The 24,267-nt window shown below is 37.6% G+C and overlaps 1 protein-coding gene across 1 annotated transcript in view; it reads right to left on the bottom strand.

Annotated features, from left to right (window-relative positions):
* Positions 1–5,873: 5,873 nt before the first annotated feature.
* Positions 5,874–24,267, bottom strand: part of ULK4 (unc-51 like kinase 4) — a 244,877-nt gene continuing 226,483 nt past the window's right edge. Inside the window, exons 27-28 of the mRNA XM_008068561.2 lie at positions 6,120–6,171; positions 5,874–6,022 (exon numbers count right to left, since the gene is read on the bottom strand). Coding sequence (XP_008066752.2) covers positions 5,874–6,022; positions 6,120–6,171 — 201 coding nt within the window. The remainder of the gene's footprint in view (positions 6,023–6,119; positions 6,172–24,267) is intronic.

The following is a 24,267-nucleotide window of genomic DNA, read 5'->3' as shown; positions in this document are numbered from 1 at the left end:
GAGTTATTGATAATGGCCATTCTGACTGGAATTAGGTGATATCTCAGTGTGGTTTTGATTTGCATCTCCTTGATGATTAGTGAGGTTGAACATTTCTTCATGTGTCTGTTGAATGCTTGGATGTCTTCCTTTGAGAAGTGGCTGTTCATATCTTTTGCCCACTTTATAATGGGGTTGTTTGTTTTTTTCTTTTCAGCACATTTGAGTTCCTTATAGATCCAAGATGTTAATCCTTTGTCGGTCGGACCTGGAATTGGCGAATACTTTTTCCCAGTCTGTGGGCTGCCTCACTGCTCTCTTGATGGTTTCTTTGGCTCTGCAGAAGCTTGTCAGTTTAATGAGGTCTCACTTGTCTATCTTATCTCTTATGGCCTGTGGGTTTCGGGTTTTGTTCAGGAACTGGATGCCAGTTCCAATTTCCATAAGGGTATGTCCTGCATTTTCTAAGTATCTGTCCCCATACACAAAAATTAACTCTAAATGGATCAGAGACCTAAATGTAAAATCTTAAACCAAAAGAACCTTAGAAAATGTAGGTTTGTTTTTTTTTTTTTATGTGTACTTAATATCATATAAGACAGTTCAAATCCTTAACATTAGCTCAAATCAGAATGTAATTACACATGACTTCTTTTTTTTAATTGTTTTTTATTTTAAAGATGTGGAATACAAGTCAGGATTGGGTACATAAGTGGTCTATGTACAGATGAAGTTTTGGGCTCCCGCTGGACCTCACTTTACCAGGACTTGGATCATGCACCCTTATTGATATTGTGTGTCCCCCACTTCCTCTAGCAGTGTCCCACTACTGCCAATTCCTTTCATGTAGTATTATGATAGGTATTCAGAGTCTACTTATGAGTGAGAACATTTGGTACTCAATTCTTTGTTTCTGTGATAGATCACTGGCTACGATAGACTCTAAATCCATCCAATTTGCTGCAAAGTTCATAATTCTACCCTTCTTTATGACTGCATAATATTCCATTTTTTAATCCAGTCTACTTTCAATGGGCAGCACAGTTGGTTCCACATTTTTGCTATTATGAATAGTGCTGCAATATACATGTGTGCACAGGTATCTTTTTTATAGAATGATTTGAGCTCCTCCAGGTATATTCCCAATAGGGGGATTGCTGGGTCGTATGAAAGGTCAATTTCTAGTTCTCTTAGGAATCGTCACACTGTTTTCCAAAAGGATGAACTAGTTTACACTCTCACCAACAGTGAAGAAGCGTTCCCTTTTCTCCACATCCTCACTAGCATCTGTTGGTTTTTGTTTTATTAATGATGGATATTCTCATAGGAGTTAGGTGGTATCTCAATGTAGTTTGATTTGCATTTCTCTGATGATTAGTGAGGCTGAGTGTTTTTCATGTGTCTGTTGGCTGCTCATATGTCTTCTTTTGAGAAGCATCTTTTCATGTCTTTTGCTAACTTTTTAATGGGGCTGTTTGTTTGTTTGTTTTTTTTCCTTTCAGCACATTTGAGTTCCTTGTAAATCCTGGATGTTAGACCTTTGTCCGATATGCAGTTAGCAAATATTTTTTCCTATTCTGAGGGCTGTTTAAGCTTTTCAGTTAGATGAGGTCCCACTTGTCTATCTTATCTCTCATGGAATGGGCTTTTGGGGTTCTGATCAGGAAATGGTTGCCAATTCCAATTTCCATAAGGATGTCTCCTTTGTTTTCTAAGAGTCTTACAGTTTGAGGTTTTTCATTTAGGTCTTTGATCCATTTGGAGTTGATTTTGTGTATATGGTGACAGGTAGGGATCCTGTTTCATTTTTCTACACATGGTCAGCCAGTTTTCCCAGCGTCACTTACTGAATACATTCTCCGCTCCCCAGATGGAGGCTTTGTTGAAGATTAGTTGGTTAACAAGTTGAAGTTTTGCACAACCCCACCAAGTCCCCTCCTGCTGTGAGAGCTTTTCTGTCCTCTCAATAAATCCTGCTTTCTCACCAAAAAAAAAAAAAAAAGAGTTGAGGTTTTGCTTTGCCCTCTCTATCCTGTTCTATTGGTCTATGTGCCTGTGTTTTACCAAGACCAGGCTGTTTTGATTATTGTAACCCTATAATAAAGTTTAAAGTCTGGGAGTGTGACAACTCCTGCTTTCTTTCTTTCACTGAGGATTGTTTTGGCTATACATGGTCATTTTTGTTTCCACGTGAATTTCTGTATTGTTGTTTCCAGGTCTGAGAAGAATGATAATAGTAATTTAATGGGTATTACATTGAATCTGTAGATTACCTTGAGTAGGATGAACATCTTAACAATGTTGATTCTTCCAATCCATGAGCATGAAATATTTTTCCATTTGATTTCTTTGAGCACTGTTTTGTACTTTTCATTATAAAAGTCTTTCAATTCTCTGGTTAGAAAGATGCCAAGGTTTTTTTGTGTATGTGTGGCCATTGTGCATGTTGATTTTATTCCCTGAGACTTTACTGAAGTCCTTTATCAGTGGAAGGTTTTTGACAGATTCCCTTGGGTTTTATGGGTTAGGATCATATCATCAGTAAAGAGGGATAGCTTAACTTCCGCTTTTCCTATTGGAGACCCCTGATTTCCTTCCCTTGTCTGTTTGTTCTAGCTAGGACTTCCAACACTATGTTGAACAGGAGGGGTGAGAATGGGCATTTTTATCCTGTTCTGGTTTTCTGGGGAAATGCTTACAATTTCCCTCCATTTAGTAATATGTTGGCTGTGGGTTTATTGTAGATGGCTCTTACTATTTTGAGGTATGTTCCCTCTATACCTAGGTGTTCAAGGGTTTTTATCAAGAATGGATGCTAGATTTTGTCAAAAGCCTTTCTGCATTTAATAATATAATCATGTGCTTCTTGGTCATGGTAGATGATTTTTGAGATGTGTTGTTGAATCCAATTTGCTAGAATCTTGTTGAGAATTTTTGCATCTATGTTCAACAGGGATTATTGGCCTAAAGTTCTCTTTGTTAAGTCTCTGCCTAGTTTGGGTATCAGTGATGTTAACTTCATAAAATGATTTGGGGTGAGTTCTTTCTTTCTCAATTATCTGGAATACTTTCAATAGGATTGGTATTAGCTCCTTGTTTGTTTTGTAGAATTCTACTGGAAGGCCATCTGGTCCAGAGCTTTTTGTGTGTGTGTGGGTGGGTACTTTTCTTATCATGGAGTCAATTTCTCAGGTTATTGGTCTACTTAGGATCTAAATTTTTTCTTGTTTCAACCTTGGGAGGTCGTGTGATATCAGAAAGTCCTCCATTTCATTTAGGTTTTCAAGTCTGTTTCCATACAGGTATGCATAGTAATCTCTGATAATCTTTTGTATTTATTCAGAGTCAATTGTGACTTGATCTTTTGCATTTGTAATTGTGTTTATTTGGTCTTTCTCTCTTTTCTTTCCTTTTTTTTTTGTCAGTCTGGCTCGGGGTCCATCAATCTTATTTATCCTTTCAAAGAACCAGTTTTTTGTTTCACTGATTTTTTTTTCTATGATATTTTTGTCTTCTATGTCCCATATTTGGGCTTTTTTTTTGGTGATCGAGATTCTTCTGCTGAAGTTACAATTTTGGTGGTCTGCCTTTCCAGCTCCCTTGAGTGATTTGTTAGGCTGTTGACTCTTGATCTATTTTCTTGATGTGTGTTCATAAAGTTATAAGTTCCCCTTTAAGTACTGTTTTCATGGCATCCCAGAGGTTTTTGGTAAGATGTGTCTTTGTTTTCATTTGTTTCCAAGAATTTTTAAATCTTTGTTTTGATTTCTGTGTTGACCCAGGAGTTGTTCGGCATCATGCTGTTAAGTGTTCATGTCTTTTGTGGTTTGAGAGGATTTTGTTGGTGGTGATACTCATTTTTATTCCACTGTGGTCTGAGAAGGTACATGGTACTATTTTGATCTTATGGAATCTGTTTATACTTGATTTATGGTCAAGGATTGTGATTGATCTTGGAGTATGCTCCATGTGGTAATGAGTAGAATAAATTCCATGGTTGTTGAGTGGAGTGTTCTGTAGGTATCTATTAAGTTCATTTGATCATGTGTCAAGTTGAGGTTCTGGATCCCCTTGTTGATTTTTTGCCTCAATGATGTATCTAGAGTTGTTAGTGGGGTATTTAAGTCCCCAGGTATGATAGTGTTAGAGCCAATAACTTTTAGTTTACTTAGTAGTTGCTCTACAAATCCTGGTATTCCTGTGTTGGGTGCATATATATTTAAGATGGATAATTCTTGTTGACGGATTGAACATTTTATCATTATGTTGTGTCCTTCTCAATCTTTTTTTAAGTTTTGATAGCTTGAAGGTTGTTTTGTCTGATATTAAGATCTTGACTCCTGCCTTCTTTTGTTTTCCGTTCACCTGAAAGTTTGTTTTCCGATCTCTAACTTTTAGTCTTTGGGTGTCCTTATTTCCTGAGGGCAGCATAGTGTTGGGCTGTTTTTTTTAAATCCAGTTTGTCATTCTATGCCTTTTCAGTGGTGCATTTAATCCATTCACGTTCAGGCTGACTATTGAAATGTGAGAGTTTATCCTGTCATAAAGGTCTTATAAAGTTCTTTTGGTTTCTATTTGTGATAGTAATTTTTTTTTTAATGAGAACAAATCTTAAGAAGCTGAACAGAGGACCATTAAGTAAAGACCATTAAGTAAGGCTAGCATTCTTATAAGTCTTCTGAACTGGCTCTGACTGAAGCCCAACCTTGAAGGAAGCCATGATCAGGCATGCAAATTAATGCAAAATACCTCATACACAATCTGGCATTTAATTTTGCAAAAATCTTAACAGTGATACCTGACCTGTTTGTTTTTTTTAATTTAAAATTGTGGGTACAATTCAAGGCTAGGTATACAAATATTCACTGTGCAGGTATCCTTATCGATGAGGTGTGCCCCGCTTCCCCAGGCAGATATCAACTACTGTCAATCCCACCTCCCCACCCCTCCACTCCCGTCCCTGCAGTTTCCCGCCACTTTCAATTCTTTTCTTATAATAATATGGTAATTGTTCAAGGTTCACTTATAAGTGAGAACATGTGATACTCAGTTCTTTGTTTCTGTGAGAGATCACTCAGTATTATAAACTCTAATTCCATCCAGGTTGCTGTGGAGTTCATGATTTTGTTCTTCTTTATGGCTGCATAGTATTCCATTGTGTATATGTACATTTTTTTTATCCAGTCCTCTTTTGATAGGCAGCATGGTTGATTCCATGTTCTTGCTATTATGAACAATGCTGTGATAAACATATGCATACACTGTTTTTTAAACTTAAGTTACTTTGTTTGATAAAACTGACAGCATACTCTGAAGATAAAGTGCCATTTTAGAGTTTTGCATATTAGCATTAGGTACTGTTAGTGTGCATTTGCTGTATGAGCAATGGAGTAAAATAATTTAAAAACTCTTTCTATAAACTAACATTCATTACCTGCTCTAACACCTCCTGCCACACTCAAAAAAATCCTGTTTGTAACTAAGCTTAATTTCCATTCAAAGAGTTTAGGGGAAGTAAACTCTTCCTTCCATGTCTATTATTTCTGAGTAGTCAAGAAAAATCTCAATTTCACATTCTAGTAATATTGATCTTGAATCATAACTCTTACCCTTTGAGTCATGAACACATTTAAATCTGCATAACTTCAAAGTCACATGCCCGGCAGAAATAGATTAATCTCTAAATGGATGTTTTTCAAAATGGACTGTGATTTTTCTGAGTCTTCTACGGTCTAACAATTACTGCCTCTGTTTCTAGGTCTCTTTTCAATGAGTACACAAGCATATGTGCATAATATAAGGACATCAAGACCCCGACCCTATCACTGAAACTAGTTTGACAGAAGCTCCCTGGACTTCCTACACTACTCTGCATAAGTACAGCTGCATGATACTTACTGGGGAAGCAAGACATCTCTAATGAGAGCCAGAAGACTGCTGTCAGAATCAACATTGGCATCCTCCTCATCATCCCCAAACTCCTGGTTCACAAGTAGAGATGTGGTTTCTGAGAGCAACCGCAAACTGAAGAGTCTCCACTCCACTTGAAAGAAAACAATGCCAAGAATGTGACTACATGGAGATAGAATGAAAACAGAATGCATAGCTGATGGAATGCTTGCTGGTGTGGTAACACTTACCATTTTGGCTTTGAACCAAGGAGACCAAGGGTGGCAGGATATAATCAACAACCTAAAATAAAGCATGAAACTTAGTTCAAACACAAGACTGATTATAAACCACTATCTATGACTTTTCCATGAACAGAATCACTGATCAAAGGAGTGAAAAAAAATAAACAGCTAAATTTATCCTAGATTTAAACTCTCTATGACACTTAATAAACCACCAAGCTCATTTAATTCCAAAAAGCCCTCGGGTCAAAATGACATTATAAAAATCAAAACAGTAACTTCTCAAAACCTTCAGGGCTTATAATAGGAACTTTAGAACATAATGCAAAATTTGGTTGGCACATTAAACCATCAAATTAATATGTGTAAGCTGGTGATTATTACTTAAGTTTAAGCTAAACAGCAATCAAAATATTGGGGAGAAAAGAAGTATATAATCTTCATGTTTTTTCCAATATATAAGAGAATTATAACAAGTTATGTTTGGTTATATTGAGATATAGACCCCAAAAAATGTAAATCCACTATACAAACCACCCCTATAATTTCCCAATTATATCAGACAGAGCACAATTAAATACAGTTTGAAAATTAACCCAAACTAACAAGCTTTATTTCTCCAAAATACCTATGAAGAAAGGACAAATCACTACTACAATCTAACTTTGAAACCTACAGTTTCATTTGATGAACTATATTTGTGACAATAAACAAATTTCCTGTTGTGGGTGTGCTTGTTCTTTCTACATTGATAAAAGAGCAACAGAAACTGTATAGAGTCAAACAACATCTTGCTGTCCAAACCAATGAAACAATGCCGTTGAAGTAAGGATCTCCATATATGGTTGTTGGCCTAACAGTATTAACCTGTTCTATCTCTACTTTCCATATGTGATATTCTATCTAGATATTTACACAAGGATCCAAGAACCAGGAATGCTTTGTTGACCCGCTTCCACTAATCTTCCACTCATATCACTCAAAGCACAGATATTAAACTCCACCAAGGTATTTTGAGAACTCCAAACTTCCAGTTATGTCAAAAGCAAAAACTATACAATGGAAAGAAATACATGCCACTATCAACACCTATCAAATGATCAACACCCATCTTAAAGTTTTAAGAGTATATATTAAGAGAAGAGTTGTAAAAAAAAATGTTGCTTAAGAAAAGAAAAGGGGGGGAGAGAGAAGACTGAAACAAATGATCCATCACAAGAAATTTAGAAAACAACAATTAAGTATGGCCAAAAAAGCAAAATTGTTAGAAGACAAATACACAAAAATCAACAGTACTGATATATACCTACAACAACCAATTAAATAACATAATTTGAAAAAAATTCCGTTTACAACATCAATAAAATTCTAAGGTACCTGTATATAATATTTATAGGTATTATAATCATTGATGAACTTCTGGGTTCTAATCTGACATGTAAAGAGCTTGGAAATCATCACAACCATCCTTACAAAAGGATAAAGCTAAACATACTGAAAACTGACAACTTTTCTTAGTTGCATCAGAGAATTGAAGTCAAGGGGTAAACCACTGTCCTCCATACTGGAGTGACAAGCAAATTCAGAGAATCACAGCTTACCAGAAGCAGAATGTGTACTGAAGCCAGCAACTAATACAAAAACTTAAAGGGTAATTGGTGTATCGTTAATGACTGAGCATGGTCTAAATTGAGAGATTAAAAAATCCTGGAGGCCCAGCTTTAGGAAAGCCTCAATTTTAGGAGAGTCCCCTTGCTTCTGGAAATTTTACCTCTAGGAGTCCCGCCTAGCTCTCAGGGTGAACTTGGAGAAAAATCTCGTGGTGCTTCTGGCAGGTGGAGGGGAAACTTAACCATGATGAAATATGCCTGGAGCATTCTTTTCCTGTTAACAAAGGCCTGGTCTCAAGGGAAACTATTTCACAACTGCCTAACCTACTGAGGTTCTAGCAATTTAACTAACCTGGGGGAAGGTAAATACTCAACTCCAGCCCCCCTCTAGCCTTCCTGTCACTTCTGGAGCATAGAGGGGGAGCTGAGAAGCACTTGTGAAGGACAAAGCCTAGGTGCAGAGGCGCCCTTGAAAAGATCTAATCATAGGACTACAGAACACTTCCCTTTCCCCTACACCTTACTACCAAATTAACAGGGCTTCTGTATAACAACACAGAATTACAACTAAGAAAGTAACAAGACACAGATATTGTTTAAAAAGGAGATCTTAGGGAAACACAATGACAACAGAAGAGACAAAATCAAGGTCACTAGAGGAAATTTTAGTCTCTGAAACCCACAGCCACCACAAACAGTAAACACTGCCTAGCTCCTAGGCTTTGGTAAAGACAAAACTCATACTAAAGGTTCATTTATCCCAGCTCATTTCACCTGACACACCACGTTAGAATGAAATTTTCACGGTGTTGAGACAAAACAAACACCAACCTAGAATTCTGTACACAGAGATATTATTTGTGAAAAGTGAAGGAGAAATAAAGACTTTCTTACATAAACAAAGATTAAAGAAATTTTTCAATTTTCTCCAGTAGATCTGTCTTGTAAGAAATATCAAAAGAAGTTATTGAGAGTGAAAGAAAATGATATTTAGGTCAGAAATTCAGATCTACATAAAGAAACCAAAACATTAGAAAAGTAAATAAATGATAGTAAAACAGTCATTAATAAAGAGACTCAGAGAGGTCAAATCACTACAGATTAATCTGCAATTCCAACGAAACAAAAATAAATACTCCAACATGAAACTATGAAACAAGGTTTCATGAAATCCCCAGATTGAGTCCACAAAATATATGGAAAGTAGAGGTTCAAGAATAACAAAACTTTCAAAAAAGCACGGGAAAGGTTAACCCTAACAAATTTCCACATTTACTATTGTGAGGTATTGTCCAAACATAAACTACTTCCCTCTATACCTGGCTTCTTTCTAACCCTCCCTCAGGGAGCTCCCTCAGAGCAACTGGTCTCTGAAGGGTATACATATTCCCGATAATGAGTCAAGAGATGTTGGTGACCAAGCAAACCTGAAAACAATGTAGTTATCACTTTTAATCAGCATATTGCTTTGATTATAAAACTGCTTGCTATACTGCCCCAAGGTACAGATTCTTTATGACCTGCTGCCATTGATGCTTCCTATAAGTTTTGATAAACCAATGTCTTTCCCTGCTGGATCTCCAGGTGACTTCTTTGAAATAGGTAAACATTATGCACAAGCCATCTCATATTTTGGATTACTGCATTACAACTATGAAGGAAATAAAATGAAACAAGCATAGGGACAGACAGAGAGCAAAGCAAAAGAGTCTAGAAACAGATACATATGGGAACTTAGTAAGAAGCAGAAAGAGTATTACCAACAAAGGAAATTTAAGAAAACATTTCAATATATGCCCGCATTAACCTCAAGGGTTATTTCCTCTACTTTCAAGAAGATACAGAAAAATTTTTATTCAACTGACACATCCCAACATGTACACAAACATGAATTGTGTATAGACCCACATTAAACACAGATACATATACAAACATGAAAGAAATTACTTAGATAGGCTGTCAGTACATAGGCAAGAGGATTTTATTACCACCTCTACAAAATTTAATAGCTACTAAGGTCTAGGAAAGAAATGAGCCCATGTATAAATATGAATATACACAAATATAAAATATCAGTACATAAATAGAACCATGCAGGTTAGTTAGGGTTTATTAGAAGAAGGGGGAGGTAAGCTTTATTGTTGTTGTTACGTGCTTGATCACTAGAAATACTAGAAATAAATAGCTACTAAGAGTTAGATTTAGAGGTCTCAAAGCCATGTGATGACTTCTATTTTTAAAGACAGTTAGAGTAATTTACTTTGGGTTTAATTTGAAAATGTCCTGATGAAATTAAAACAATCATCTAGATAAATAATCTATGAACAACCAGTCAAAGATGAGAAAGTAACTCTAGGTTGGGAGAGATTAGTTCATGATGACAAAATAAGCAAAAGTTCTAGTTTCAGTCTCTGGTGCCAAATCTCTGGAGGTAGTGCATATCACTTATGTGCTAGTGAGGCAGCAGAGTTGGACAGGGACAGAAAGGGGCTCTTGGAAACACCATTAATATGACTACTTGGGCACAGCATCAGAAAAAACTTGTTCTTTTTCTTTTTTTAAATGCATCAGTCTCACTCTGTTGCCCAGGTTGGAGTGCAGTGGCACACTCACAACCACCGCAGCCTTGACCTGCTGGGCTCAGTCAACCCTTCTGCCTCAGTCTTCCAAGTAGCTGGAACTATAGGCACGTGCTACCACACCCAGCTTATTTTTTGATTTATTGTAGAGATGAGGTCTCATGAAGTTGCCCAGGCTGGTCTTGAACCCCTGAGCTCAGGCAATCCTCTTGCCTCGGCCTCCCAAAGTGCTGGAATTACAGGCTTGAGTCACTGCACCCAGTCTGAGTACCAATTTCTTTAAAATAAGATGAAACCTAATTTGCTTTTGTATCCTAGTTATCAGCTGAGGTCATCCCAAATCTTGAGTTGTAAGTAAAACCCTCAGGACCCAATGACATAAGCATTTGGTGTCCTTTCTAAGATTTCTGGGAATCTGCAGATGTTTATTTACTTTCCCATGGTTCACTGCCAACTCTGAGCTTCTACCTCACTTGTTCTCATATTTTATTTGCTATCACCTTCTCCTGCTATTTGCTGACTGATACAAAGGGACAGTGACCAGACTATATATGACAACAGAACTCTGACCCACAACCCCTGTCGAAACTAGCAGGGGAATCAAACCACAACTTTCAGAGCAATCAGTGCAGAATGGTGAGGATTCAGTCAGTGACTGCCAACTTCCCTTTTGTTGTTCCCTACTTCCAACTTGGGGCCAACCAGAGAAAGCCAAATATATTCCCCTAGCCAATCACACAGGATGTCCCACTTACAGTTAGCTGCCTACAGCTTCCCCACAACAATAGCCTCCAATCAGGGCATACTTGAAATCTTCCCTTTTTTTCCCACTATGAAATTCTCTCATTTCCCTACCTGGCTGTAAGTCTCTGCCAAATGCAAGTGATGTTGGTTGACCTTCTTTGCTCTAGCTAGCTCTGAATAAATAGACTGTTCTCATTTGGATGGTCTTTGTTGATTTCCACCTCTCAATGCAGTAATAGAACATAATTCCCATTCAAGCATTCAATTTAAAGTCTCTCAAGTTCTTGGTATTTATGCCAGACTTTAAGGAGAGTTTTGAGTGATGAAGATTTTATAACAGCAAGGCCAACCATTTAAAATTGAGTAATAAACATATCTGTCTTGAATCATCTTCAATCACCTGCAACTTTAACTTTTTCCACTGACATGCTTCCTCTACAAGCTCTGGGGCCCTACCCTGCTGCTAGACTTCTTTACTTCTAGAAATAAAAAGGTCCTCTTGTTTTCTGTCTCCTTTCCTCCCACCTCCTCTATCACCTAATATGTGTTCATTTCTTATGCAGACAAATTTTAGCTACTCTGCTACCCCATCCCCTTTTTCCATCCAGGATTCTAGCACACTCCAATTCCTACCTACAAAAGAAACAGAAGCTCAATACAGACCCATCTATGGCCTAGTGATTAGAAAAAGGCTAGGGAGATGTTTCAAGGGAACAGCTTTTCTGTCTTCCACCAGACCCTATTTTCAGCAAGGAGCACCTATATGTAAAAGGGAATCTCTTCCCACACAATCCAAGCTCATACCCTTTTCCAGAGATGGGGGATTCGCTCTTCCAAATATACTTTTAAGTGGTATTTATTTTTTGTTTTCTTTCTTTAATATCCATTGATTTTTATCGAAAATTGTTGCTAATTTGCCTTAGGACCTGACAAGTTTCAAGTCGATATCACACCAAAACAAAGAGTAAGTTAATAATATCAGCCCAGCCGGGCTCGGTGGCTCAGCCTGTAATCGCGCGCCTTTGGGAGGCTGAGGTGAGTGGATTGCCTGAGCCCACGGGTTCGAGACTCGCCTGGGCAGCGAGACCTCATCTCTACAATAAATCAAAAAATCAGCCAGGTGTGGTAGCGCCTGCCTGTAATTCTGGCTACTTGGAAGGCTGAGGCAGAAGGATCGCCGGAGCCCAGCAGGTCAAGGCTGCGGTGGCCGGGAGCGACCACTGCACTCCAGTCTGGGTGACAGAGTGAGACTCCAACTCAAATAATAAAAATAATAATAATAATACCAGCCCAATTTCTCCACAGAACTGATATTTATGAGATTTTTTTGAATAAACGTAGAAATTGACCCTCCTGGTCTTCAGACTTACATTTGTCTCATCTGAGTTCCTCCCTCGAAAGGCTGACCTTTAGGCAAGGGCCTGAAACTTAACAGAACACCACATGTGGACAATGAGACACTAGGCCCCTTACTTAACATGACTGTTCCTCATCCCTCCCTAACTTCTGTTGTACATTCCTTCTCTCACTATATGAACCCCCAATTTTAGTCAGCAGGGAAAATGAATTTGAGATTGATCTCCCATTCTCCTTGGTTGATATCACCTGATTAAAAGTCTTCTCCCCAGGCAATATTCATTGTCTCTGCGAGGCAAGCAACAGGACCTTGACTGATCCTCTGGCATTTTGGTAATAGTAATACTGCACTATTGATTAATTATGTTGCAGTATATTTCTTGATGTTATTGAGGAGTACATTCTGATTCATGATGAACCTTAGTCTGCATTTTGAGAAGTCACATTAAAATTGTATGCTTTAATGACAACCCAACACCAAATAGCAACAATGCTGCATAACAATAAAGAAGAAATAAAAAAAGACAAGCCCCTAAAAATTCTCTTTACCAAATCACTTCTGAGTCATAATGAGGAAACCATGATGACAAATTCTGACATGGTATACAACAGAGAACATGGTCTAAACCTTCACACTGGTATGACTTTGCTCATTAGTATTCTAGGTCGCCTTATTAAAAAGAAGAGACTGAATTGTCTAAAACAATAGAAAGTATCTTTTTGCTGCTGTGAACTTAGACTGAATTGCTCACCAATGCTCTGCCCTTCCAGAATCTTCCATATAATTTATAAACAAATATACTATATGCTTATATATACAAGGGGGAACCCCCCAAAAAACCAGAATTTATTTTTTTTAATTGTGTTTTTATTCTTACATGCTTAAACTTCAGTCACTTTCAAAGTACTCTCCGTATGATGCAATACACCTATTGAGACACATTTTCCACTGCTCAAGAGTTTGTGAACTCATCAATTTTGATGCCTTTTAGTGCTTCTGCAGTTTTTTGTTTCACCTCTTTCACACAGACAAAAACGTTTCCCTTTCAAATTTCATAGTAAATTCAACAGTAATTTTAGTGTAAGAATTCACATATATGGAGTAATCTGATATTTAATATTTAAAGGTAGTGGTACTGATTTCTTGAAGACATTCAACTGTGCTAAAATTCATTTAAGGACATGTCCTAAAAACAGAAACCTATTGAACTCTCTTTGAAAATGGAAATTCCCAAGTCTGGTAACTTTTTTTTTGCTCAAAAGCTGAGACCGCCCACCCCCTGATTTAAAAAAAAAAAAAAAAGTGTGTGTATGTACATCATTTTCTGCTCATGATACTCAGTGGCATGACCCAAATGAAATGCATGTCTGTGACTTTGGGATGGTAAAGACAGCTCTGGGATAGTCAAACCAAACAGTAACAAAAGCATTTGAAATATATGAATAAGACTTGCATTGCTAAGCCTTATTTCATTTGTTCTTAAAGTTACCACTGCTCAAGATGATGCTTTGTTTATAGTTTTGCATTCTCCATTTTTTAAAATGTTGAAGATGAGATATTGGAAGTTTAGCAGCTTTAAACTATAAATAACCACATAACCATATTCAAATTTTCTTCTTTTCACAAAGGAAAAAGCAACAGTATTATAACCTATGGAAAAGTGTATTTCTTTAAAAATCATTTATATTGAAAGTATATTTTATACTGTTATTTTTGTAGATAGGTGTTTTTCTTTATTTAATGTTTGTTTTACTGACTAAAGTAAATCCTTTAAAAACTGAATTTTACTTTTCTAAGCACTCAACTAAAATCCTTATTCTACGGCAATTATCAATAACTCAAAAAAATAACAGTTGCTAGAGAGGGCGTGGCGAAAAGGGAACACTTCTACACTGTTGGTGGGAGTGCAAACTAGTGCAACCTCTGTGGAAAACAGTATGGCGATTCCTAAAAGCTCTAAATATCGACCTCCCATCTGACCCCACAATCCCCCTACTGGGAATATACCCTGAAGAACTCAAATCATTCTATGAAAAAGATGCCTGCACACACATGTTTATCGCAGCATTGTTCACAATAGCAAGAACCTGGAATCAACCATGCTGTCCATCAAAGAGGACTGGATTTTAAAAATGTGGTACATATACACGACGGAATACTACGCAGTCATAAAAAAGAACAAAATATGAATTTTGCGGCAACCTGGATGGAACTAGAGTCTATAATACTGAGTGATCTCTCACAGAAACAAAGATCTGAGTATCACATCTTCTCACTCATATAGTGGACCTTGAACATTCCATTGTAATACTATAAGAAAAGGACTGACAGTGGTGGGAAACTATGGGAGGGAGGGAGGTGGGATTAATGGTAGTAATATCTGTCTGGGGATGGGGAAACACCCCTTATCAACAAGGGTGCCTGAATGAAGCATATTTGTATACCTAACCCTTAACTGTACCCCACAATATCAAAATAAAAAATATTGATATATTAAAAAAAAATCCTTATTCTACATTTGGAAATTAATCATCACTATCTCCATTTCAGTAGGCTTTAATACCTTAATAAACCTGGTACATCTGGCAACATAATAATCCCAACTGCCAGTCCCCTTTTCTCAGCACAAGGTCATGTCAACCACACAACCATACAAGATAACATGTCTAGGATATGACATCTACTTCTACTACTAGCAGAGCAGGTCATTCAGAACAACTCAGAAAATGAGACAAAACAGTGTTTAATTACTCTTTATAATATTGGACAGCTAAAAGTATATTAAGGAATTTCCAAGGCCACATGAGGTTGACAAAAATTCATAAGGTTGATAATACACTATTGGCAAGACTGTGGAGAAACAGGCACTCTCATATATGAGGGGAGACTCCCCCCAAAAATTGGAATTATCTTTTGTAGGACAGGCCCCTTGTAGTACACACTTTCCTCACTAGGTAAGTGTTCTAGGAACCCATCACCATCAGTGTACCAGCTAGCATTGTTGTGAGAGACAATTTGTGGAAGAAATGTCCCAAATTGTAACAAACAGGTGACTGGTTCTTGCACTATGACATCGCACTGTCCACATCATGCTGAGTGTTCAGAAGTTTTTGATCAAAAACAGCATGCCCCCATGCCCTCTCCCACCCCATTTATCTGATCTTGCACCAAGCAACATTTTTGTTTCCTCAATGAAAAAAGTTTTCAAAGGGAAATGCTTTTCCCTATGTGAAAGAAGTGAAACAAAAAATGGCAGAAACACTAAAAGGCATCAAAATTGACAAGTTCAAAATGTTCTGAGCAGTGAAAAAAGCATCTTGATAAATGATTTGTATCAAATGGAGAGTACTTTGAAGGTGACTGAAGTTTAAGCATGTAAGAATAAATACACAATTCTTTATAAATAAATTCCTGGGTTTTTTGGGTCTCTCCTTGTACTAATGGTGGGAAAGTAAATAGTAGAAGCTTATGTAAGGGTCTCTGGCAGTATCTAACAAAAGTATATATGTATTTGCTCTTTGATCCCATAATCACCATTCTAGTGATTAAACTGGTAAATCCCAATTAACCTGGGAAATAAGCCTCCAAAAATAGGAAACTACATATGAATAAGGTTATTTATGGTTTGTAATTTCAAATATTAGAAACTACCTAATGGGCCAAACATTATTTGAATGCTATACTGCTTTAACAAAGAGCGAAGAAGATCTCTAAGAACTGATATGGAGTAATTTCCAACACTCATAATTAAATGAAAAAGGGAAATACAAAAAATATATAGTATGCTACCTTTGTATAAAAAGTAAAGGGAAATAAGAAAACATATTCTCCTTACAGAAAGAAACACTGAAAGGATAAACCAGAAAATAACAAAGTTGGTTACCTACAAGGATCTCTAGAGAGGACATGATGGAGTGGTGATAAAATGAAAGGGATATACACCTGAGGAAAGGAAGTGACACTGCTCTGAATATATCTTTTTCTATAATTCTGACTTTTTGGAAGCATGTTAACATTCTACATATGTTAAAAAGTTAAAATCAACAAAACAGGAAGGGAAAAAAGAAAAACTAAAATTGAAAGCAAACAGAAACAGATCAACTATATTTCAAATGACTATTATAACTTCACTAAAGAGAAGGGAGCTCAGTTGGGCTCGGTGGCTCAGCCTGTAATACCGCGCCTTTGGGAGGCTGAGGTGAGTGGATTGCCTGAGCCTGTGGGTTCGAGACCTGCCTGGGCAGCAAGACCTCATCTCTACAATAAATCAAAAAATCAACCGGGCATGGTAGCGAGCGCCTGTGGTTCCAGCTACTTGGAAGGCTGAGGCAGAAGGATCGCCGCAGCCCAGCAGGTCGAGGTTGCGGTGGCCAGGAGCGGCCACTGCACTCCAGTCTGGGCAGCAGAGTGAGACTCCAACTCAAAAAAAAAAAGGGAGCTCATTCAAGTACCTTATGAATACAGTATTGACTAAATACCGCCAATGTGGATTGAGGATGAGAAGAGGTGAAAGAGGCAAAAAATTCTATAAACAAATTCTGACCTCAATAGGTTTGTTTTGGTATTGCTTAGGGTAAAGCAGTTTCGTAACAATTTCAGATGTATTACAGCAGCAATCCTCAACCTTTTTGGCATCAGGGTCCAGTTTCGTGGAAAACAATTTTTCCATGGGCAGGGAGGGGTGGGATTTGCAGTCAAATCTCACTGCTAATGTTAATCTGTATTTGCAGCCTCTCCTCAGTGATAGCATCACCACCTCAGCTCCACCTCAGATCATTAGGCATTATGATTCTCATAGGGAGTGCGCAACCTAGACCCCTCACATGCACAGTTCTCAAAAGGGTTAGTGCTCCTATGAGAATCTAATGCTGCTGCTGATCTCACAGGAGGTGGAGCTCAGGTGATAATATGAACAACGGGGAGCAGCTGTAAATACAGATGAAGTTTTGCTGGCTGGCCTGCCTCTCACCTCCTGCTGGGCAGTCCGGTTCCCAACAGGCCATGGACCAATACCAGTCCATGGCCTGGGGGTTAGGGACCCCTGTATTATAGGAATAAGCAAATTAGAAAATGTGCTGTTGTTGTTGGAAGCCAGAAAAAGGGAATGGGAAAAGACAAGAAAAAATTGTGTAGAAACGGACTGGATATGAAGATAGCAGTATAAACTTGTGATGTCAAATATGTGTGTATACATGTATATGTGAGTAAGTACATACAATTTGCCTTCGGTATCCATGGAGGATTGGTTCCAGGGACAGAGTGATATGTAAACATATAATTGGGAGCTGTTATGGAGGAAGGTGTAGAAAGTTGTGAACCCCAGAGGAGGGAGTGACCAACTCTCCTCACTGTGGGGAGGGAGTCTCACAGAAGGGACCTATGAACAAGGCCTTGAGGGAAAAAGAGGAGTTGTTTTGAGGAGGGAGAAAGAGAATCCAGCTTGGGGGATGAGAAGGTTAGGTCAGCATACTCTGTGCTGAGTACAGTATATCCCAGTATCTTAGAGGGACTGGTTCCAGGACTACCTCTTTACCATATCAAAATCCACAGATGTTCAAATATAAAATGGCATTGTATTTCCATGTAAACTATATACACCCTCCTATTGTCTCTAGATTACTTGTAACACCTAATACAATGTAAATGATACGTAGTTATTATACAGTATTGTTTTTTAACTCATATTATCTTTTCTGTGGTATTATTATTTTTTCTTTTTTTTCAAATACTTTCTATCTGCAGTTGGTTGAATTGCAAATGTGGAACTTGTCAATACAGTGGGTCAACTGTCTATGACTGTAATATATGAATATGTATATATGTTGACATACAAATGTGTTAGTTCATTCAGTATGCTATGACAAAATAGATTGGGTGATTAATAAATAATAAAAATTTATTTCTCAAAGTTCTGGAGGCTGGGAAGTTCAAAATCAAGACGGGTTCAATGTCTGAAGAGGGCTGCTTCCAAAATGGTGCTGTAGAGCTGTGTCCTCACAGAGCAGGAGTGGAAGGGCTAAACCAACTCTTTCAAGCCCTTTTATAAAGGCACTAATCTCATCCATGAGAGCAGAGTCTTCATGATCTAATCACCTCCTAAAGGCCCCACCTCTTAATATTAGCATGTCAATAACAAAGTTTCAACATATATACTTGGGGGACACATTCAGACCATAGCAATGTATACACTTACATATATTTCCTAGCCCTGTCTTTTGGAAGGACCTAGAAGGTAAGACATCCTAAAAGAGAGGAGTACACTTAGTGCCCAATATTGGTCCCTAATGCCATTTCCCACTAAAGGAAACCAGGGATCCTTGGAGAAATGACTAATTCCAGGGCCAGGGAAGAATAGTCACAAACTGAAGCACAAATATCATGTTGTGCCAAAAAGTTTAAAAATTTTCAAAAAATGACAGAATATGCCATAAGGAAACTTGAAATAACTCAAATTGAGGGGATTTTCTCTGGCCAAATCTTGGAAATTTCTGCACCAAAATAATTAAATGTAGTAATGAAGTCATTTTGATAAAAACAGAAATTTGTGGAAGACAGAATGATGCCTCCACCCAAAAGATGTCTACTTCCTCATCACTGGAACATTTCAATTTGCTACTTTACATGTAAAAAGGGACTTTGCAGGTGTGATTAAGATAAAAATCTTGAGAGGGGGAATTCTCTTGGATTGTCCAGGTGGACCCAATATAATAATCAGCATCCAAATAAAAGAGCAACAGGAGAGTAAGAGTCAGAGAAGATATAACAATGAAAGCAGAGGTCAGAGAGAGATTTGAAGATGCTACTTTGCTGGCTTTGAAAATGGAAAGAAGCCGGGCTCAGTGGCTCAGCCTGTAATCCCACGCCTTTGGGAGGCTGAGGTGAGTGGATTGCCTGAGCCTGCGAGACCCGCCTGGGCAGCGAGACCTCATCTCTACAATAAATCAAAAAATCAGCCAGGCGTGGTAGCGCATGCCTGTAATTCCGGCTATTCAGAAGGCTGAGGCGGAAGGATTGCGGGAGCCCAGCAGGCGAGGCTGCGGTGGCCGGGAGTGGCCACTGCACTCCAGTCTGGGCGACAGAGTGAGACTCCAACTCAAAAAAAAAAAAAAAAAAAGAAAAGAAAAGAAAATGTAAAGAGGAGCCATGAGTCAAAGAATAAAGGTAACCTCTAAAAGTTGGAAAAGTTGAGAAAACACATTCTTCCCTTGAAGCCTCCAGAAGGAACAAAGCTATGCTGACACCTTGATTGGTCCCAAAGACTCATTTCAAGTTTCTGATCCTACAGAACTGTAAAATAATAAATTCACATTATTTTAAGCCAGTAAGTGTGTAGTAATTTGTTATAGCAGCTAGAGAAAACAAATACAGAATATAAATTCATAGCAACAAAAGAAAGATAGAGCTGGCTACAGTAGCTCACACCTGTAATCAAGTACTTTGAAAGGTTGAGGCAGGAGGATTGCTTGAGGACAGATGTTTGAGACCAGCCTCGGCAACATGTGAGACCTCTTTTCTACAAAAAAAAATCAAAAAAATTAGCCAGGCATGATGGTGCACATCTATAGTCCCAGCTATTCAGGAGGTGGAGGCTAAGGCAGAAGGTTCACCTGAGTCCAGGATGTCAAGGTCACAGCAAGTCACTGCACTCCTGCCGGGTGACAAAGTGAAACCTCGACTCAAAAAATAAAAGATAAAAAATAAGACAGAGATGATCATTCTTATCAATCAGCTTTGAAAAAAAATACAGTCATTCACTGTATAGCAATGTTTCAGTCAACAATGGATCACACATATAGTAGTGGTACCATAAGATTATAATGGAGGTAAAAAAAATCCTTTTGCTGCCTGAGCCCGTGGGTTCGAGACTCGCCTGGGCAACTTGGCGAGATCTCATCTCTACAATAAATCAAAAATTACCTGGGTGTGGTAGCGCGCACCTGTAGTTACAGCTTGCTTGGAAGGCTGAGACGGAAGGATTGCTGGAGCCCAGCAGGTCGAGGCTGCAGTGGCCGCTCCCGGCCACTGCACTCCAGTCTGGGCAACAGAGTGAGACTTCAACTCAAAAAAAAAAAATCCTTTTGCCTAAGTGATATGTCGGCATAGGCCTAGGCTAATGGTGTTTGTGTCTTTGTTTTTAACAAAAAGTATTAAAAGGAAAAAAAATTAATTTTAAATAGAAAAAGCTGTAGAATAAGGATATAAAAATATGTTTATGCAACTGTACAATGTGCTTATGTTTTAAGCTAAGAGTTATTACAAAAGAATCACAAAGTTAAAAAACACTAAAAGTTTTTTGTTTTTTGCTTTTTTGTTTTTTGAGTTGGAGTCTCACTCTGCCTCAACCTGCTGGGCTCCAGCATTCCTTCCGCCTCAGCCTTTCAAATAGCCGGAACTACAGGCATGCGCCACCATGCCCAGCTGATTTTTTGATTTATTGTAGAGATGAGGTCTCGCTGCCCAGGCGGGTCTCAAACCCATGGGCTCAGGCAATCCACTCACCTCAGCCTCTCAAAGGCGCGGGATTACAGGCTGAGCCACTGAGCCCGGCACACTAAAAGTTTATAAAGTAAAAAACTTACAGTAAGCTAATTAATTATTAAAGAAAAATATTTTTATTAAAAGAGTGTAGACTAAATGTACAGTGCTTATAAAATCTACAGTAGTGTGCAGTAATGTCCTAAGCCTTCACATTCATTCACCACTCACTCACATACTCACCTGAGCCACTTTCAGTCATTCCGATCCATTCATGCTAGGTGCTATTTCTCTTTTATACTGTTTTATCACCATACTTTTTTATGTTTAGGTACACAAATACTTAGCAGTTGATAGAATCATCTACAGTATTCAGTACAGTAACATGCTGTACCGGTTTATAGCCTAGGAGCAATAGGTTATACCACATAGCCTAGTTGTGTAGTAGACTATACCATCTAGGTTTGTGTAACTCAGTCATTGATGTTTGTACAATGACAAAATTGACTAACACATTTTTCTTAATGTATCTACATCATTAAGCAAAGTATGACTGTGTATATAGGTTGAGCATCCCTAATCCAAAAATTTAAAATCTGAAATGTTCCATAATTTAAAATTTATTTTTCTTTCTTAAAGACAAGGAGTCTTAATATGTTGCCCAGGCTGGCTCCAAACTTCTGAGCTCAAGTGATCCTCCTGCTTCAGCCTCCCAAGTAGCTGGGACTACAAGCACTTACCAGCATGCCTGACTTGAAACTTGAACATCAATATGATGCTCAAAGGAAATGTTCACTGGAACATTTCAGATTTCAGAGTTTTCAGATTAGGGATGCATGAATATGCAAATATTCCAGAACCTGAAAAAATCAGAAATCTAGTCCCAAGCATTTTGAATAAGGGATAATCAACTTGTATACAGACTTACATTTACAAAGTTCTAAATAACTTTTTTCATATTTATATAAACTTTCTAATTCAAATATAAGATACATATGTAAAAGTATACTTATCCTAAGTATATAATTCAACTAATTTTTCACAGTATGAACACACTCATATAAGTAACACCCAGATGAGGGAATAGAATATTATGAAATCCCCTTATATGCCCTACCAATCATCTTCCAAGGGTAACCATTATCCTGACTTGTAATAGTTGAGCTTTATTTGTTTTTAAACTTTAGGCAGGTGAAATTACGGTATTTTTATTTGCTAACTTTAGCTCAATATTAAATTTGTGAGATGTATCCATGTTGTTAGGTGTAACTATAGATGGATCATTTGTTTTCTCTGCTGCAGAGTATTCTATCCCACAACTATACCATAATTTATGTATCCAAAGACTATTGATAGGCATTGAACAGTTTCCAGTTTGGAGCTATGAGCAATCGTGCATATGTATGTCAGTGAGCATATGTTTGCATTTTTACTGAATATGTACTTAGAAGCAAAATTGCTGAGTCATAGCATATATATATATATGTTCAGCTTCAGTAGCTACTATCCAACACTTTTCCAAAGTAGTTGTACCAATTTACACTCCTACTAGCAGTTTCTGTGTTCCCTTTGCGCTATATCCCCATCAACACCTAGTATTAACTCAAATAATTGGTTTAATTAAAGCTAAATTACTAAATATTTATTAGTCTTCAGTTTATAAATTTACAAAAGGATAAGTTTTTTTTTACTAAAAATCTATTAAACCTTAGCTTATTTTCTACAGTTAAGTAAATATAAATATACTTTAATCAAATTATGTATATTACTGCCAGAATATTCAAAAGTGACTGCCAGAATTCACTTTTATTTCCCCCTTTACTATTAATGTTTCTCAAAACCATGGCAAGTGGGAAGAAATGCTCTGTACAAACCCAATAATTGTGGCTTTCTGACTTCTCTGTCAGCCAGACTGATGGTTTCCAACCAAAGGCAATAAATAGTCTCAAAACTCTGGGAAAAATCTGAATGAAGCATCTGGGCTCAGCAAGAATTAAATGCATTTAGTCACTTCCATGCAACAAGGTATTGATCTGGAGCCTTGAACACAGTATGTGCTAACATTTCAAACAACGCTATGCTCCTTGGGGTGTTGGATCTTCAGTTTCATGTATTCTAGTCATGTTCAAGAAAAGGTAATTAGAAAATTTCTCATGAGTTACAGTATTAAAAAATATCTTTATGAAGCCAATAAGTTACAATGATACCTTTTCTATCATAATAGAAACTGTAATTTCAATAATTAGTATGCCTGCATTTCATGATTAGAAAATAAACTAATTAAACTTCGATTTAAATGCAATATAGATATTTATAAACACTGGATCATAACAAATTAGCCATGAGGTTATTGTTCATTAAGCAAAAGAATCAATAAGGAACAACCTAGCAAGTAATATCTCATTTGAAGACTTAAATTCATTGCTTTAACAATGACCATCGCAAACAGATTTCTAGTTATAGTGAACATGGTTACTTAGATCAACTCTCTTACTGAAAACAATGAAAAATACCACATAGAATATAAAAATCCCCAAAACTAAAAATATCTAAGGTCTGCAAAGACAGTGGGAGAGCTTTCAGAGTAATTTCTGAATGAAAGCCATAAGCAGAAAGTTGAGGAGAACATGAGAACATGGGACTGATTGTGCCCTGGAGACATTTACCAACAATACAAAAACAGTTCTCCAAGGGAGCCCTGTGCCCAGGTCCTCCCAACAAACAGAGTTTGTGAGTCATCTTATACAGAGCAGGGCATCTGCAGAGAAGAGATACACTCACAAAGTAAAGAAAACCCAGATCTAGTCACTAACCCCTTGACACACTTTCACACTCCTGAAAACTGAGAAGGCTGCCCCAGACCTACATTCTCAGAGATCTGCAGACAAGGAACAAATGATTTTGGTCTGACGTAGTGTCATAAATGGCAGAGCCCTTAGGTTCCTGGCAGAATCAAGCATGAAGCCTTTCTGGAGGAATAGGTGTCCGTACTAGATTTTAGAGAACTCTCACAAATGGATTTCAAGGACAATGACCAGGAAAGAGAAAACAGCAATCAGGTCTCCAAGAAAAAAAAGATGATGTGAGCACAAACAAGATATAACAGATGCCACAGACAACAGATGACATTCATAGTGTTCTGATATTAGAATTATCACACATACTGTAGAACTACATTTCACAAATGTGAATAAATAAATCACAAACTGGAAAATAACTACAGGAAACTATAAAAAGCGACACAGATTTGAAAAAACAGACAAGCAGGATTTCTAGTGATGACAGACTTCTACAAATGAAAAATAACCAAAATTAAAAGCTCAATAGCTGCATTTGACAGCAGAATGGCCATAGTAAAAGACAGAAATAAAACAAACAAAATCATTCAG

This window comes from Carlito syrichta, unplaced genomic scaffold (genome assembly GCF_000164805.1).
Source record: "Carlito syrichta isolate Samal-C Ts95f unplaced genomic scaffold, Tarsius_syrichta-2.0.1 Scaffold311198, whole genome shotgun sequence".
NCBI classification, from domain to species: Eukaryota; Metazoa; Chordata; class Mammalia; order Primates; family Tarsiidae; genus Carlito; species Carlito syrichta.
Note: the sequence above shows the minus strand (reverse complement) of the source record. Positions and strands in the feature narration are given on the sequence as shown.